General features: G+C 39.1%; 1 protein-coding gene across 2 annotated transcripts; it reads right to left on the bottom strand.

The window, feature by feature from the left end:
• Positions 1 to 19,284, bottom strand: klhl23 (kelch-like family member 23). Of its 2 annotated transcripts, none has more exons than XM_073047257.1 (4): positions 19,211 to 19,284; positions 9,487 to 10,707; positions 8,924 to 9,076; positions 1 to 569 (listed from the first exon to the last, which is right to left on the bottom strand). In XM_073047257.1, exons 2-4 carry the CDS (start codon positions 10,703 to 10,705, stop codon positions 253 to 255), a joined length of 1,689 nt encoding a protein of 562 aa, XP_072903358.1. In that variant the 5' UTR covers positions 10,706 to 10,707; positions 19,211 to 19,284; the 3' UTR covers positions 1 to 252. The 2 variants fall into 2 exon arrangements, with proteins under 2 accessions (XP_072903358.1, XP_072903357.1); XM_073047256.1 differs by having other exon boundaries at positions 19,130 to 19,263.
• Positions 19,285 to 19,488: the final 204 nt, after the last annotated feature.

Below are 19,488 nucleotides of genomic sequence, written 5' to 3'. Positions count from 1 at the left end.
TAGTGAGATTAAACATTATTTGACATCATACCTTTCTTTAAAAGCTAGAGTAGGCCATATGGCCCTTCAAACATGTGCTGCCATTCAAAAAGATACATTTATTTTAATCAACTCCAGATTCTTATTCTATCACAATTTTTCTTATTCCAATTCCATTTTCACGTTTGTGATTTATCATTATCCGCATACTAGTAACATTCTCTGCATCATCTGTTTGCTCAAAATCATTTTAGGTTATAAACAGAACATTATTTAGGCTTGTATATCATATACACTTACACAGCCATGTGAACGCATGGGACCAGGCAAATTCCCTGTTACTTCCCAAGTATCTTTCTCGGGATCATATTTTTCAATACTCTGCAGATAACTTCCCTTAGAATATGAGTATCCACCTGTGACATAAATGCAGCCATTCATCACCAATGCACCACATTCCATTCGTCTTTCATTCATTTGGGTTATCTGTTTCCATTCATTCTTTTCTATGTCGTAACAATCAGTGATAGTTGTTTGTCCACCAACAAAGTAGATCTTGTTATATAAACCCACGGAGCACAGCCCATACTCTAGAAGAGAAAAATAGAACAACTAAATTATAAATATTCTTATAATAAGAACTGCATACATTCACTATTTCAACTTTTTTCCTGACTCACAGTTCCTAAATTAAGGTCCTAAAATTTACTGTTATTATATTTAAAAAAAGCAATTCCAACATAGCCATTTTAATTTTGTTTTCTCTACTGCAAACTTCATGAAGAGAAATTTAAGGTACTTCAGAAGTATTCAGTAAGAGTCTATAATTAACATTACACTGGTTGTAACTGGCTCTACCTTCTCATAACACTGCACTAAAACTTCATGCAAAATTACTTCCCACTGTAATTTGAGTATAGTGTTTTGCTCAGCACTACTTTTAAAACAGTGGACAAAGGGCACTACTTTCAAAGAATGAAGTTCTCTGTGCAGGTAGTAGAATCAATTTCAATACACGTGAGCAAAATGTAGAAAACTGGAGAACACATTACAGGTATTTCTTAAGTAAGAGTGCAATCATAGTTACTTATTCCTGAACTCTTCCCCCACCCCAGAGTACTCCACATTACCATAAATCTAACCATATTATTTTCTTCAATTCTTCATGAACGCTTTTGAGCCTCGACTTTCTGTGAAACTAAACATTTTCCCATTCCTATTGTTCCAATTGCCTGTGGCTTTGCCACTCTGTATTATTTCTAATGCTTCTGCTTCAGACATTAGAATTTTCAGCCTCTTGCTGCAATTTGTCCTCACTGTTTTGAGTTCAGTAAATCCATGCCCAGTGAAACATTGCTCATGGGATCTCTGGAACTCTTGAATCACTTCTAGAATGCAACACGTTTTCTCTCAAAGTACCCAGCTCCATCTATTTGATTCAAGCCATTCAGTAAACAGAGAAATTCTGTAAACATAATCCTTATGTAGTCATTACAGAAGCAGGGGCAATACTCAAGGAGCTGGAGGTACTCTGTGGGTCAGGTAGCATCTATGGAAGGAAATGAACAATCAACATTTCAAATCAAAACCTCTCATTTGGACTGAAAGAGGGAATATAGCAATATAAAAAAAGGTGTATGAAAGAGGTCGATAAGACTGGAGGATTTGCATGTGAATGTCTTCCTCACCTGAAAAGGCCTTTTTAGGGCTCTGAATGGTGGTGAGGGAGGGCATATAGGGACAGTTGTTACCCCTCCTACGTTTACGTGGGAAAATGCCAGGGTCAGGTGAGAAGGTGGGAAAGCAGGAAGCTCATGTACAAACTACATTCCAAATAAATTTTTCTTAATTTCTTCATCAAGCTAATGTGTAGATGGTATCCAAGTTTGGCAGTTCTATATTGTCCCCCTTTCATCCGAAACAAATGGGGACTGCTTTCTCATCAGCAGCTACTTTTCTTAAGGGACATGCATTATGCCCCTTTCTGAGGCAGTCTTGCCCTGTGTCATTTTGCAAAGGAACTCCGAGGAGCAAAGTCTGTCCCATGGTTTATCCCTACACAGTTTACAGCCTTCCCACTTTTGGCATCAATGTAACCCATTGGTTTCCCACCAAACACACATGTAACATCTGCATTACACTGCAATGAAAATAAATCAATGTCTATGTTAGTTCTGATACTAATTGCATAGTAATTTTCTATTACGATTACATCTCCAAACTAGTGCTTATTCCTTCGAATGTTAGGTCCAGTGTGTCAAACAATCTACCTGAATTCTGTTATTCACCAATCCAAAAACTAAACATCCAACAGCACCTGAACAAAATAGAGTTGAGAATTGCAAATTAATGCCTATGTCTTTAATCTGACCACATTTTTGCTGAGAATTTCCGCTGGTCCCTTTTTGCTCGGAACAAATTTGTAGCTCAGGGAAAATTGTTTGTACCACATTCACAGCAGCTTGTAGAATAAGTACTAGTATGGATGTATAAAACAGTTTTGCATGTTCATTGCAATACATATTAATAAAATTATAAATTATAATAAATAGATATAAAAATACATTAAATAAATAGTGCAAAATGAGAGAGGGAAAACACTGAGGAAGTGTTCATGGATTCAGCGTCCATTCCGAAATCTGATGGCAGAGGGAAAGAAACTGTTCCTGAAATATTGAGTGCGTGACTTTAGGTTCCTGTACTTCCTCCTTGATGCTAGCAATGAGAAGAGGGAATGTCCTGGGTGATTGGTGTTGTGTATTTAATATTTCAATAATATTTGAGTAATATTGAATATATATTGATTGCTTAAGCATTCTTGTTCATTTAAATAATTCATTACAGGTTATATGTCATCACTAAAAGTGGAGAACAAACTAAAATTCACATTACTGGTTCTGTTCTTTTCCTTTGAATTAGTTTAATGGTTCAAAGCTACAAAACATAACAGTGATGACGAGGTATTTTTAAAATGAAGCTGGGACAGCTACCGACCTATTGAAATGCAGTGAGACATTTGAGCTAATGAAAAAGCACAGAAAGAAACAGCGTGTAAAAAACAGTGCAACACATGCAGAGACAGTTGAGTTAACAAAAAAGGCAGAAACAGAAGAATTCACAGATTCATAAGTAGTGAGTACCGGGTAATAATAAACATAAATTAAAAAGAGCAGAAATGGCTGGCTACATTGACATGTTCAATTGCTCAATAGGTAACTGGCTCATTTATACTAAGCTAACTGAACATTACTTTGAATCAAATAAAACAGCCAGTGAGAAACGAGTACCAATTTTGCTGAGTGCATTGGTTTTAAAGGCATACAATTGCTTCAAAGTTTATCTGCTCCAACCAAACCAGCTGAAATGAGCTTTGCTGATATTGTGAAAGTAATTCAGGAATATGTAGAACCAAAACCATTGTTGGTTGCAGAATGCTTTAGGTTTCATAAGCAGAATCAAAAAGAAGAGGAGTCCATTTGGCTTTTATGAGTATAAAGAACCATAATCTACAATGTATGTATGGTATTAAGGTTATTGCATGAGGTTCAAGTGGGAGACAAAAAACTGCTTGTAAAAGTAGATGCAAAGACGAAAACCAAGCTGGATGAATGGAAGGCCAAAAAGAAAGGAGTCAATGGAGATTTAAAAACAGAGGAGTCATCAGATGATGTTGTGGATGAAGAAACTAACAGGAGAGATCAGATCGTAGGAGTAATAGAAGGATTAACAGTTCACTCTAGTGAACTATATGCCCCTACCCAAGATCAAGATGCACATCCTAGAAAGAAGGAAGGCAAGAAAAAGAAAGATAAGAAGTTGAAAAGATAGAGAAAAAGAACATGAGTGTGGAAGAAGGAATGTGGGGAAGAAAACATGGGATAAAAAGAGAGAAAAAGCTGAGACAAGGAGAGAAGCAAAAATCTAAGTAGATCCAGAGTGAAAAGCCGTGAAAAAGGAAAAGAAAGGCTTCCAGATCTATCAGAACCAGTTCCTGCAGTATCAGCATCAACTCCTACAACCACCACAGAGGAGATCCAAACCTGAGATTGTTTCACAGCCATGTGTCTCACCTGCCAAGCAGAGTGATCCTCCTTGTCAGGAAAGATATTATCCCACAAGAGTAAGACATCCTCCAGAACGATTAAATCTTTAGGCCTGAATAGGACAAATTAAAATTTACTATGCTGTGATGTTTGTATAATAGTTGTATATTATGTATATAGTTGAGATGTATTCTATAATGAGCTGAGTTGATAGCTAAGCAGGGTAGAGTGTTGTGCATTTAATATTTCACTAATATTTGAGTAATGTGTGAATATATATAGATATAGATCAAGTATTCTTGTTTGTTTAAGTAATTCATTATGGGTTATATGTATAAATATGTGACTTGCATATGTCATCACAATACCATGTTATACATGTGTGCCTCACTTAAAGTAAAGAACAGAGTTAGACTCAAAAGGGTGAGCAGTTTCAAATTCCTGGGTGTCAATACCTCTGAGGATCTATCCTGGGCCCAACACAGTTACAAAGAAGGCACAACAGTGGATATATTTCATTAGGAAATTGAGGAGATTTAGCATGTCACCAAAAACACTCACAAATTTCTATAAATGTACAGTGAAGAGCATTATAACTGGCTGCATCAATGTCTGGTATAGTGGGCGAGGATACAGCATAGGATTGAAATAAATTGCAGAAAGTTGTAAACTCAGTCAGCTCCATTATGGGCAGTAGCCTCCCCCAGCATCCAGGACATCTTCAAGGAGCAAGGCCTTAAAAAGGCAACATCCATCATTAAGGATCCCCATCACACACGGCATGCCCTTTATTCATTGCTACCATTGAGGCGGAGGTACAGGAGCCTGAAGACACACTCAATGTTTCAGAAACAGTTTCTTCCCTTCCACCGACTTCTGATTGGACTCTGAACTGTTATGAACCCCGTAACTGGGTGTCTTACCAGCAAAGATAGAAGTGTCCATTGGAGTCTGGTGTTACTATTTTCAACAATGTTTATTAGCAAAAATATACAAAATAATATCAATGCGAATATACAGAGAATATACGTTAGCAATACTAAACTTAAAAGTGTGGGTATAATAATAATCACTAATGAAACAAGCTCTGTCGTTGTCTAGGGGATAATGAATTGTCAGATGGAAATATAAAGTTCAGTTCAGTTCATGCAGGTTGCGGTAGTTGTTGGTCGCGGTGCTTCAATTGTTGGAGAGAGAGAGAGAGAGAACGTGCGAACAGTAATAACTATTATCTTGCCAACCTTCCTTTACGATTTTGATCCGTCGATGCGTTGTTGTTGTGGCCATTCACGTATGACCCCTCCGTCCTTTAGCTAGACCGTTCTTCCGTGGTGGACTCGTCACCCAGGCAAGGGTGGACACACACACAAGCCCCCCACCGGTCTCGCTACAAAACACTGTGTTAAAATTTACCGACCCTTCGTTCGGTCTCCGGTCTCCCACCCTGTCTTGTGGGGGTTCTGATGCTCAGTAGCATTTCTCCTGGTGCATCTGAGGGGTGTTACCCCAGACCCCACTTTTATCCCCACTCACGGGGTCTCAGGTGTCAATCAGGTTGGGATGATGTAACCCATCAAACCCAGCCCACTCTGGTTGCCCCCTGAGGGGTTTCAATGAATAGAACAGTACCAAGTAAACAATCCTTCTCCAAAAGACAATAGCAGTAATCAATGGTTCCATCCCTCTTTTGTTAGTAGGAGACATTCCACCTTAGCTGGGCCTCTCTCTCATTAACTTTCATGAGCTGTTATCAATAACAACTGCCCTGGCAGCTGTCCTGTGTCTCTCTCACTTCCTTGATAACAGCATCGGAATAGTAGCGATTTGCGATTCTCCAAAAGGGGGAGCATGGGTGATTCTGCACCCTTCTGCCCATCAGAGTTGTTCATCCTTCATAACAGGACCCATGAACACTACCTAACTACTTTTTTTCCCTCTATTTTCACTACTTATTCAATTCAACTTTATTAAATATATACTTGCTGTAATTCATAGTTCATGTTATTATGTATTGCAATGTACTGCTGCTACATAGCAAATTTCATGACATATGCCAGTGATATTAAACCTGATTTTGATTCCTGCCGCTCTTGTTTTTCCTTTTAATTGATTTAATATTTTGATGCTACAAAACGTAATAATGGGGTTCTTTAATAATGAATGCCACCTTTTTAGAGGCATGCCAATTGCAACATACCAATTTTCCTCAAACTTCTAATGAAATGTTGTCACTGTCATACCTTTTTGTAATTGCAACAATATGTTTGGCCCAGGATAGATCCTCGGAGATGCTGACACCCATGAACTTGAAACTGTTCACCCTTTCCACTTCTGATCCTTCGATGACAGATCCCCGTGTGTGTTTCCCCGACTCCCCTTTCCTGAAGTCCATAATCAATCCCTTGGTCTTACTGACTTTGGTTGCGTGCAAGGTTGTTGCTGCGACACCACTCAACCAGCTGATTTATCACTCTACTGTACCTCATCACCACCTGAAATTTTGCCAACAATAGGTGTGTCATCGGCAAATTTATAGATGCCGTTTGAGCTGTGCCTAACCACAGAGTCATGGGTGTGGAGAGAGTAGAGCAGTGGGCTAAGCACGCGTCGTTGAAGTTTGCCAGTGTTGATTGTCAGTGAGGAGGAGATGTTTTTTCCGATCTGTGCAGAATGAGGTCTCCTGGTGAGGAAGTCAAGGATCCAGTTTTTGAGGGAGGTACAGAAGCCCAGGAATTAGATTTTGTTGATTAGAACTGAGAGTATGATGGTGTTGAATACTGCGCTGTAGTCAATAAGGAGCAGCCTGACATAAGTAGTACTATTGTCCAGGTGCTCAAGTTCGAGTTCGTTTAATTGCCATTCAGACACCCATGAATACAGCCAAACAAAACAGCATTACTCCAGGGCCAAGGTGTGAAACACAATACCAACAATCATACACAGCACAAGGTACTTATACCATATGTAAGATAGAAAGCATATGTAAGATATCAGTAAAATTCAGTCGCACACAAAAAAATACCATCCAAGTCTCTGAATGTTGCAGCAGTCTGTAGTCAAACTCAATACAGCTTGTCTTCTGCTGAGCGATCACTGGGGGGCAGCACCAACACAAGCTTGGATGCTGCACCCCGGCACTGTTGGAGCGCACCGACTCCGGCACTTCTCTCCCGGGTGGCTGTAAACAAACGACACCACAGCTTGAGGCCTAGTGCTCGCCTTGTCAAGGGCCACGCAGCTCCCCCTACATCTGCCTCTGCCGTCTTGTCGATAAAGCAGTGAATCAGACTTGCAACACTCCACATTAACAATGTCCACCAGAGTTTTGCAATTGCAAGAAAAGTGACTAAGATGATCACTCGCTGTTAGACTGCACACCGCCTTCCCACACTGACTCCTCTGACCCAGGCTGCAGGATCCACATCAAGTCCAGTTCTTTCAGTTTCTCCGCCAACGAGCAACTGGCTGACAGGGTAGATCTGCAGTATTTTAAGTCCTTAATGTCCAGTAGGGTCTTGTGATCATGAAAAGTACTTAAAATAAGAGACAATAACACCTTTGGTTGGCTCTGTAGAAGCTGCTGTGAAGCGATCTAAGGCTGTGTGGAGAGCCAGAGATTGCATCTGCTGTAAAGATATTGTGGTGACAGGCAAATTGCAGCTGACCCATGTTCTTGATTCTGGTCACGACCAACCTCCCAAACTGGGTAACTGGGTAATAGTCACTGGGCAGCTTATCCTGCTCTTTTTGGGCACTGGTATGATTGTCACCCTTTTGAAACAGGTGGGAACCTCCAACTGTAGTAGTGAGAGATTGAAGATACCCTTGAACATCCTGCCAGTTGGCAGGCACAGATTTTCAGAGCCCAACCAGGTAGACCATCAGGGCCTGACACCTTGCAAGGGTTCACCCTGAAAGACGGACTGACATCAGCCTCCAAGACAGGGATCACATAGATGTAGTTTTATTCTCCATTTCAAAGCATGCGTAAAAGGTGTTGAGCTCATCTGAAAGTGAAGATCACTGCCATTCATGATGTTAGATTTTGCCTTGCAGGAAGTAATGGCCTGCAAACCCTACCAGAGTTGAAGTGCATCCAATTACATGTCGAACCTCAATTGGAATTGTTTTCTCACTTGTAAGAATGCCACAAATCTAGCCCTCAGCAAGCTATGAATCTCCTGGTTCATCCACGGCTTTTGATTTGAGTGTATCTAGTATGTTCTTAAAAGCGCACGGTCATTGACATAGTTGATAATGAAGTCATTGACAACTCTGGCATATTCATTCAGACTTGAAGATGAATCCCTGAATTCTTGAAGATGAATCTAAAAATGTATATAGTATTCATACTTTGATAATAAATGTACTGTGAACTTGAACTTGTGCAGTCCAAAGCAGTCCTATAAGCACTCCTCTGCCTCCCTTGACCATACCTTCTTGGTCTTTACTGGTGACTATTTATGAAGCTTGCAGACATATACCACATCCGCTGCCTGCCATCACTACCTTTTTAACCTAGATAACCTGTTGTCAATTACATTACATTCAGTTATTGCCCTCTTCTTAAACAGAAATACAGTACACCATATATTTTAACAATATAGCATCCAGAGGCTCTTTTGTGTTGCTTTTCATGAGGCTAGATATCAAGGATAAAAGTACCAATAAAACACCTTTTATTGAAAATAATCAATGTTCAACTAACAGCTGTGTCCGGTGTAACAACATATTCAGCTCGTATTACACAGTCCTTTAAAGTGCACTCACGTTCATTGTATACTACAGAAACATTTGTGCATAGCTGATCTTAAGATCCTTGTCATTTTTACTGTTCAACTAAAAAAAATAATGAAAATGTTCTAATAGTGATTTTAATTTATTAGAAATGCTTTAAATACCTGGGTGTGGAGTGATAGTGATTATTGTCCACTCGTTGAGATCTGACTTGTAGCTCTGAATTTTATCATAAGTTGAACTTCCTCGGTAACCGTAGTGTCCTCCTGTTACATAGATAACTTCCTGGACAACACAAGCAGTTGCATTTCCAACCCCTATCCATCAGATTTCTGTTAGTAACAGTGTAGTAATAAAATCCTTACTGAGGAAAAAGTAATTCAAACTGCTTTTAATTAAATATTTGATGAATTTTAAATAATGCTCTGATAATTTAGGTGCCTTTAAACTAGTAAATTAGTATCAAAATACAAAATAACATCTGTTGAAATATCAACCCTTCTACTGTTTGCTCAAATATCTTAGCAGCATTCTTAAAAGTAATTATGTTCTAATGTTTACACTGGACAAAGCTCAATAGTGAAAAAAAAACACACAAATAGCACAAAATCAGTCCAGATTTTAGTCCTACTAGGTTGGTTTGGAGGCTATCATGTCAATTCTTTTGCAATTTTAATTATAAACAGTTAATGGTTAAGATCTATTTGATCTTACATTGATTACATACCTTTCAGCATGCTTGCGATCGGAATCCATTTCTTTTTCAAAGGATCATAGAACTCTGCGTCCTGTGCTGGGGCACCAGCTCGGTATCCACCCATCACATAGATACAGCCACGCATTACCACTGAACAGTGATAATAACGAGCATTTAACATTGGGCTCCCTTCCACCCAATTATCCATTTCTGAATTATAAATCCACACGGTGTCTAGGGCTTCCAGATTATCAGAACTATAACCACCTGTAACATAAATGTTTGGTCCTAAAGCAGAAACAGTATAACTTTCTGTTCTGTAACCAGGCAACTGTGAACCCTGTGTCCATAAATCAGTTGATGGGTTCCATATGTGGACCTCAGAAAGTGGGTGCCAGTAATATCCACCAATTATATACATATTACACGTTAACTTCTTGCAAGGCTGTGAACTCATACTGTAATTTGATTCCAGAACACGACTTTTTAAAGAGTGCATCTTAACATCAGTGGTGAGAAGAGACTGCCCATGCACTTCAAGTGCTGTTTTGATGTAAAGATGATCTAGATCAATTTGGACATATTTTAACAATTCCACCAAATATTCAATTCTATTTTCCATGTCATATGCAATCCACCTGACAATAGCTTCAAGAAGAATATCTGTCTTCCATACATTGAGGTTTTTTCTGGACAGTATAAAAAGGAGTTTGTCTTTGCTAGTTTCTAAGTATTCATCCTGTCTTGAAATTTCTTCAAAGTTGGAGAGAAACATTCTTCGAGATTCTTTCTCTAAGTCAGTACAATGATGGCTTTCTGCAAAAGAATGCATTCCTATACAATTGCCAAAATCTAGATGTCTAGCTAGAAAGTTTTCACATGCCTTTTTAACTGATGGAAATTGCAGGAGATCTGCAGTCTCCAACAAAGTTTGGACATTGTTTTCTGTTATCAGTACTTCTGATGTGTATACATACCTTATCAGAGTGTCTAAGATACTGTGATCAATGGTTGGAAGTTTAATAATCATGGTAGCTTTTTCCTGCATATCTGCAGTGAACATTGCTTTGAAGTAAGTGCTACAAGCTGCCAGAGCAACTTTATGGCAGTGAAATAATTGCCCCGAGAAGCATTCAAAAATAATGTCGGTGAATAATCCACTTTGATAAAATTCGTTAAACACATTAAGGAATTCTGTAGAATGACTTGTATCCTTGAATTCATAGGAATAATGTTCTTTTCCAGCCATATCTGTAAAATAATTACAAATATTATTGTCATTCTTACTTACAATTTGCTTTAGTAGGTCCTACTGAGTAGGTTTATCTGTTCATATTTGATTTGGAGGTGCAAAATAATCAGTACAGCCATTAAATGACAATACTCAGCAATGATATGTTAGTAATTATCAGTCTGAACCGCAGACCATGCTGCAATCTTGATTAAGGCATATATACAAGCTGAACATTTGAGGGGAAATGAGAATAATTTCCTTTAGCAAGTATAGTAAGAGGAACCTTAAGTATGGAGGTTCTGCTTGATATGTCAGGATTGGGTGGACACGGCTTATTCAATGAAAACTGCCAAAGTTATTGGAATTATACTTAAAGATGATGGTCAGAGGTCAACAAACTTCAAAGATGGTCAACATTTATTATCAAAATATGTGTACCAAATACAACCTTGAGATTCGTCTTCTTGCAGGCAACCATAAAACAAAGTAGCACAATAGAATGCACAAAAAATCCCCACAGAATAAAGACCATCAAACACCCAATGTGCAAAAAGGAACAAATCATGCACACAATGAAAAAGGAAACAAGAAGACACAGAACGTCCCCAGAAGTGAATCCACAGACAGTTCAGCACTGCAAACATTCCAGGACCCCTGCAGCTTCAGGCCACAGCCACAACACTATACTCCTGAGAGATCACATTCAGAACTCACCCAGATTTAGTCAATTGTTTTCTCTCTGTCAAAAACTGAGAAGTTTCTATAATATTCAGGTCCATTTACAAGTCATTCAGTAATGAACCATTTAACACCAGACTGCAAAATAACTCAGAAAATAGCCAGAATTGGGTTGGTAAGTGTAGGTAACACTTCCACTACATAGTATAATAAATGAAGGAAATAAACTGTACATGGAAAGATTACTAAAGTTTGACATGGAGAGGGTGAACCTGCTTCATAATTAAATAGTTAAAACATCAAGCACAGGAATTGTAAATGTATGGCAAATATGTTTATATACAAAACAAAATGTTAGGAAAAGACCCCATCCTCCAATGGTATTTTGTTTCAGGTCATGGAGTCATACAACATGGAAACAGGCCTTTTGGCCTAATGAGCCTATACCAATCATCAAGCACCCATTTATACTCTTCATTCAACCCTAACCCATTTTACTTCCCCACATTCCCATCAACTTGCACGAGATTCCACAACTCACTGACACTCAAGTGATGACTCACTGCAGACAATTCATCAAACACCATTTAAGAGAAGTTTGGATGGATACATGGATGGGAAGGGTAGGGAGGTGCAGGTCGATGAGATTAGGCAACATAACAGTTCAGCACAGACTAAGTAGGATTAAACTGAGTGATTTCTAAACTCAGTGATCAATAGCTCTTTTGACAAAATGAGGCTGAGAAAATGGCCACTGGTAAATACTGAAGATAGCTCAAAAAGATTTAAGAGGAAAATGAAGAAATAGGCATCAGTGTTAGTTTCACCTTTATATAGTACACAAAGAAGCTGCACAAGAAAAAAATATTGATCTTACTAATTTAGGCAAGGGAATACAGAGAGAATAAAATGGGATCGGTCTATGATTAGTGCAATTATGTGATGGTTAGTGTGGACCATTGAGGCTGATAGACCTGTTTCTATGCTGTGTGATTCCATGACTTTTTGATTTTATGTGGGAGAACATATTATAATTTTTTTTTTAATTTGAGGCTTGCTAACATTCACAGTATCCAAACTCTAATTACAGATGACTGGGTAACAAATCAGACTGAATTGTCTTTGTGCTCAACAGGGGACTAATAATAAAGAGTGTTACATAATTCAAAATTCACTCTGAATGAAGTAAAATCAGATAATGATCATTTCTAGATCATATTTCATCACTCCAGAAACTTGGCTGGCACTGCTGGTGTTCAAACATTAATGCTATAGCATTGCAAGTCAAGCATGCACTGAACGCCATTTTTCATCTAATGCTCATTTTGTGACCACTCCCAGGTCAAATTGCTCGTATTGTATACTGCTAGATTATAATTGAGGTAAATTAAGCCCTATACCAAATCTCCTCAAACACATAAAATATATTTTTGGTATGCCACCAAAGACTCTTGCACATTTCTGAAGATATACAATGGAGAGCATTCTGACCAGTTGCATCACTGCTTGGCATAGAGGCTCCAATGTGCAGGATGAAATAAGGCTGCAGAGGGTTGTAAACTCAGCCAGGCCAATCATGAGCACAGTCCTCCTCACCATCACGGACGTCTTCAAAAGGAGGCACATCATGAAGGACCCTCACCATCCAGGACCTTCCTCTTCTAGTTACTACCATCAATGAGAATGGTGCTGCTACTCAATACTCAATCTTTTAGGAAATGTTCCTCCCCTCTTTTACTGGACTTTGAATTGTCCATACATTATTTCTCATCTGCATTACTTAGTTATTGTAATTTTTATCTCTTGCACTGTACTGCTGCTGCAAACAACAAATTTCATGATATGCTTTATGTCATAAAAAATAAACATGATTCTGATTCATTTTACCTCCGCACCTTTCTCTGCTCCATTTCCCACCTCACTCCACAATGGCACCAATCCAAACTCATACCCTGTCCTTAACCCAATGAATGCACTGGAGGGAGAAAGACTCATGACAGAAACGCAAGAGATTGTACCCTTCATGCAGGCTCGGTTTCTGTCGGAAAATCAGTGTCTCATCGGGTGGATGATGCATGTCTGAACACTCCATGGACTGCAAAAAAATAAAAAGTCAAGATCCAGTTTCAAAAAGAGCACTAATCTGCATGCTGACAAAAAATCTGATCATGATGAGAGTGACACAGGACTGGCTAGCTTGAGATTTACAACATGAGATGGCTTAAACCAGAAGTGAATGGCAAATTAATTAAAATGTAATTGGACACTGTCTCGGCTGTTTCAGTCATCCCACAAAATGGGTTTGAAAGGCATTTCAAAGATACTGAATTGAAGCCTGCAAATATCCAACTAATAACTTCTACTGGGGAAAAGACAACTCCTGTGGGAATGACATTTCTAACAGTGAAATACAACAACCAACCAGCTACATTGAACTTATACACAGTAAAAACAGGAGCACCAGCATTGTGGGGGCATGATTGGCTGAGATAACTACAAGTTGATTGGAGATCATCCACCATTTTCATATCACATCCCCTGTAACAGAGTCAACTGAAAGCAACTCAATGGTACTCAATGGAAATGTACTCAATGATGCCACAATTGTCTCCATGTTGTAACACCATGAACCGTGGCCCAACAAAGGAAAAACAGTGCTGGTGTCAAGCTCTGTGCCTCTGGTTGGAAAATATATTGGACCGAGGAAGGTAGATGTTGCTCAGAGGGATCATGAAAATGACGAAAACAGTGGACTGACAACTGTTTTTGTAGGCAACACTCTGAGAAAGCTTTGATTAGTTAACCAGGCAGTTATTTGTGAAATGTGGCTTGGTTTTAAGATGGAAGAGAGTCCAAGGAGCTTCAGGAAAGTTGCAAGCATTCGGCTTTCGTGGGTATAAAGAACCAGAATCTACTCTGTGTTCATTAAGGTTATTGTATGAACTTCAAGTGGGAGACAAAAAAGCTGCTTGTAAAAGTAGATGCAAAGACCAAAACCCATCTGGATGAATGGAAGGCCAAAAAAAAAGGAGACAATGAATATGTGAAAACAGAAGATTTATCAGATGATATTGTGGATGAAGAAACCAAGAGGTGAGATCAGATCGTAGAAGGAGCAATAGAAGAGTTAATAAGAAAATATTCCAGTGAACTAAATGCACCTTCCCTAGATCAAGATACACATCATAGGAAGAAGGATGGTGAGAAAAAGAAAGACAAGAAGCTGAAGAGGAGAGAAGGGATAGAAAGAAAGAACATGAGCGAGAAACAGAAAGGCATGAAAGAGAGAAGGAATGTGAGAAAGAAAAAGTGGGATAATGAGAGAGAAAGAAGCCGGTCCAGGAGCAAAGCAAGGAACAAAGTAGATCCAGAGAGAAAAGCTGAGAAAAGAAGAAAAAAGGTGTCCAGAGCTGTCAGAACCACTTCTTGTAGTATCAAAGTCATCTCCTACAACCAGCATGGAGCAGGCCCCAGAACCCAAGATTGTTTCACTGCCACAGGTTTCACCTGTCAAGCAGAGTGATCCTCCTGTCAGGAAAGAGTTATCCCACAAGAATAAGAAATACTCCACAGCGATTAAATCATTAGGCTTGAATGGGACAATTTAAAATTTCCTATGCTATGGATGTATGTATAGTAGTTGTTTTGTATAGTATATTGCGTAGAAAGTTGAGATGCATTCTATTTTGATTTGGAGTTCATAGCTAAGCAGGGAGGAGTGTTATGTATTTAATATTTTGGTAATATTTGAGTAATCTTGTAAATATATTGGTTAATTAAGCATTCTTGTTCATTTAAATAATTCACTGCAGGTTATAGGTATAAATATGTGAATTGCATACGTCATCACGCTGCCATGTGATACGTGCATTCCTCACTTAAAGTAAAGAATGGAGTTGGATTTCTTACTCTCATGGGATAACATCTTTCCTCACAAGGGGATCACTCTGCTTGGCATTCCCAGTTCTCTGGTTTTTACTTTTAATTGGTTTAATGTTTTAAAACTAAAAAACTTAACAATGGGTGTCCTTAATGATGGATGCTGCCTTTCGATAGTTCCTGGATGCTGGAGAGGTGAGTGCCCATGATGGAGCTGGCTAAGTTTACAGCTTTCTCCAGATTTCCCTGATCCTGTGCAGTGGCCACTCCGTACCAGACAGTGATGAAACCAATTACAATGCTGTCTGGAGAATTTGTGAATGTCTTTGGTGACATAGCAATTTTCCTCAAACTCTGAATGAATTATAGCCTCTGTCATACCTTCTTTGTAATTGCATCAATGTGGTTGACCTAGGATAGTTCTTCAGAGATGTTGACACCCACAAATATGAAACTATTCACCTTTTCCACTTCTGATCCCTTGATAACAAGTGTGTGTGTTCCCTCAATTTCCTCTTCCTGAAGTCCACAATCAATTCCTTGGTCTTTCTGACAGCAAGTGCAAGGTTGTCGCTGTGACACCACTCAACCAGCTGATCTATCTCACTTCTGTACGCTCATGACAGAAACGCAAGAGGTTGTACCCTTCATGCAGGCTCAGATTCATTAATGTGTCAGAAAATCAGTGTCTCATTGGGCAGGTGATGTATCTCTGCACGCTCCTTGGACAAGATCTATTGCCTGCAGGACCAGGTGGGTATCCTCTGCTTATGGTTATTGAAATGACTGCAACCTACAGCTACTGTGCTACACAATGATTTCAGGGCTTATAACCCCCCCACAATGTATGTGAACTGGTGCATGGCAGACGTGCACTGTTTGATACAACTAAAGATTGATCATTGATCACTCTGAAGGTTAATCATTGTTTTGCTGTTGTATGTTTTGTTCAATGTAAGAAGACACTGTAAGAGATGAAAGAGATGTATTAGCTGGATTATTTTTAAGAACTTCATTTTACAAATGATCACTTGACATCAGACTAGAGATGTGTATACAAATTGCCAGGGCGAAATTAAATTTTAACACCAGGTATCTGTGGATTCCTGTTGTGTATGAAGAGACCAGTGAGCTAAGATGATATAATTTAATGGGATAAATGGTAGAAAAAGATTTATTGGTGATGGTTATAACAAAGCAGTGTGACATTACATGAAGATGACTGAATTTCAGTGATGTATATGCATTGGATAAGTCAGGAAGTACACATAGCAAGAGAGGAAAGGTGAATATTAATTGTGAGAAGTGATGAGCTGGATTTCAGCAAAGAGAACACTGAGTTAAGAGTCCTACCACATCAAAGTGTAGGTGAATCTTTCCTGATTCACTGAAATCTTTGAACTTGTAGCACTGAATTCAGGAACAGGAAACCAGATGCTTGCTGCTGTCTTTTGTGGTCACACCCAGACTTGTCTATGGAAGACAGCCTCTTCTGCACCGCTTCCAGTTGAATATCAGCTGGAAGAATCAAAAAGGTAGTGCAAGCATAGATTGTTCTCTGGGTGGAGGATTCAATGTCCATTACAAAAACATGTTCAGTGGTGCAACTGCGACGTAATTCTAAAAGGCACAGTCTGCAACATAAAATAAAGTAGCAAACATAAAGAATAAGCCATTCTCAATGGAGGTAGTGGGGGCGGGGGGAGATGAGTAACAAAAGGAGAAGGTGGAAGCTGCTTACTTTGAGAAAAAGACTGAAAATCTTTTTATCCACGCCACTCATGATTTTACATCCTCTGTTATGCCACCCCTCAGCCTTCTTCACTCCAGGGAAAGCAGTTCTGGCCTATCCACTTTCTCCTTATAATTCAAGCCCTCTACTCTCACCAACATCCTTGTGAATCTTTCCTGCACCCTCTCTAGCTTAATCAAAGTTTTGATATATTTTGGCAACCAGAACTGCACCAATATTCCCAAGTACAGTTTCTGCATGCCTTGTACATCTGTGACATTGTGCTCAGTGCTCCTGCCAATGGCATATACCTTGTCAACATGTGTTAGGGAAGTATATACTTGTGCCCCTAGTCTCTCTATTCCATATCACTTCCAGAGCCTTGAAATTCACTGTAGACAGTATGTCCTGCCCTGATTTAACTTTCCAAAATGCATCCCTTCATACTTGTTCAAGTTAAATTCCAACTGTTGTGCATTTCCCAGTTTAGATCCTATTGTAGACTTAGACAGCATTCTTCACTATCCACTATACCACCAGTTTTGGTATCATCCACAAAAGATAATAATTTGACTACTGAAATTCTATCTTTCCATCTACAAAGTAAATATCAGGCTGGATTACATTGTATTTATACAGGACATGGAAGGGGATCATGTACTTGCCAACCAGCATATCTGGCAAAATCTAATTCCTGGGCTACATTGTAAATGCTTGCCCTGAACTTGTAAGACATGAACTGAATTCATCCATTTAATAGGTCTCAATAAGTTATTAAATTTCAGTCAGTGACTTTAACATGCATCTTTCCTGATATTGCCTACTCTCTTACTATTACTGGACTATTACTAGGTCCCTCACCATCAATATTCTGGGGCCCTACCATAAAATTGGTTAGAAGTCAGGCATTCTGTGGTAAGTCATTCCTAGACCCTCCTAAGTCTTTTTACCATCTACCATTGGAGCATACTCAACAGGACCTTCAACTACACTGAAAAAGCTCATCACCATCCAGAACAAAAAAACAAATGGCTGGAGGAACTCAGCACGTCTCGTAGCATCTGTGATGGGAAAGGGATACCGTACTTGATATTTGAGGTTGAGACCATGCATGAGCACAGATACAGAATTTCAGCCTGAAACATTTACCATCCCTTTGCCTTCACGGATGCTGCTTGACACCCTGAGACACTCCAGGGTTTTTTTTCCCTCCAGATTCTCTAATGTCATCATCAGGTGTCCTTTACACCTCTCACCACTGTCACGCCATGCCTTTAGTGCACTTCCAACACATATAGTCCTTGCATGAAAATAAAACTATCTGAATGTAAAAAGTCGTAACTATTCTGACGTGAAATATATAATCCTCCTTTTATCATGGCAGAGTCAGAATCTTTTCTATTTATTTATTGATTGATTGAGATACTGTACAAAGTAGGGCCTTGGGCTGGTCGGGACTGTGGGAGGAAAACCATGTGGTCACATGGAGAATGTACAAACTCCTTACAGGCAGCGGCGAGAAGCTTCATAACACAGCCATGAGAATACTCAAAGCCACAAGAACAGTGCTCCAATTATTAAAGAGGCAGCTCACCAGTAACTCCTTAAGGATAACTAAGATTTGTGATGGAAACTGGTCTTGCCAGAGGCATCCACTTGCTTGAGAAGGAGTCAGACATATAGGATATGGAGAAAATGCAAATCTGAATTCCAGCAAACTTCATTAGCCTGGATGTATATTTAGGCTGTTGCACTCTGGAGCGTTGCTTCCTTTGCCTCGAAAGGCCCAAATCTTAACTGGCAAATAAGTTATAATGACGAGTTTCATTATATTTTAGCTTTAGATATATTCACTAACAAGGTAGTTCAAATACGAAGCCTCTGGTCAAGGTTAATATAAAAATAACTTAACTACCTACCTTCTTCTGTGCCTGTAACCACTAAATATACCTGATATTCTTTGCATATTGGTAGCATGTAATAACGTAATATTGATGTCTTCGAAAAATAATAATTTCAGTTCAGAGTTTAATATAGCTGCTGTTGGGTCAGAAATCAGAATCCGCCGTTTAGAACGAGCCACAGAGCAGGTAAAATACACTATCAAGAGATAATCGTGGATCGATTTTACTTAGAAACAGCAAGCATACCTTGTTTTCACATGTTGATTATTTTCACCAGCAATGGGGAGATTTAAAACAGTCAATAAAGTGTTGTCAGTAGTGACTTACATGACCGAGTGAAGGCCCAGGAAGGCACAAGGGATCTACTTAATCCAGACAACTCGAGGGCTCCTGTCCTATTTTGGACTGGTGTAGAGTTGAACCGATCAGCTGTCATAGTTTACTGACGCCATTCACTAGTGTATTTCAAGCTCAGACTATTCATAACATCTCGAGGGCAGAGCTGCATTTTGAACTGGGGAAGTCGGGCTGTGCACTGTAAAGAGATTTAACGGTTTGTAATGATGTAATGCACATCAAAATGCGGTGCGAAATGCCATTTATTA

Source organism: Hemitrygon akajei, chromosome 5, assembly GCF_048418815.1.
Source record: "Hemitrygon akajei chromosome 5, sHemAka1.3, whole genome shotgun sequence".
Taxonomy (NCBI): domain Eukaryota; kingdom Metazoa; phylum Chordata; class Chondrichthyes; order Myliobatiformes; family Dasyatidae; genus Hemitrygon; species Hemitrygon akajei.
This window is presented reverse-complemented; position numbering and strand designations above follow the sequence as displayed.

What these genes read in the sequence shown, in the direction of transcription:
- klhl23 (XM_073047257.1), bottom strand. Translation starts at nt 10,705, where the DNA reads ATGGCTGGAAAAGAACATTATTCCTATGAATTCAAGGATACAAGTCAT. An exon ending in GATCGCAAGCATGCTGAAAG is followed by an intron (nt 9,077 to 9,486) that starts GTATGTAATCAA and finishes TCTGATGGATAG; the next exon opens with GGGTTGGAAATGCAACTGCT. An exon ending in CACTATCACTCCACACCCAG is followed by an intron (nt 570 to 8,923) that starts GTATTTAAAGCA and finishes TTTCTCTTCTAG; the next exon opens with AGTATGGGCTGTGCTCCGTG.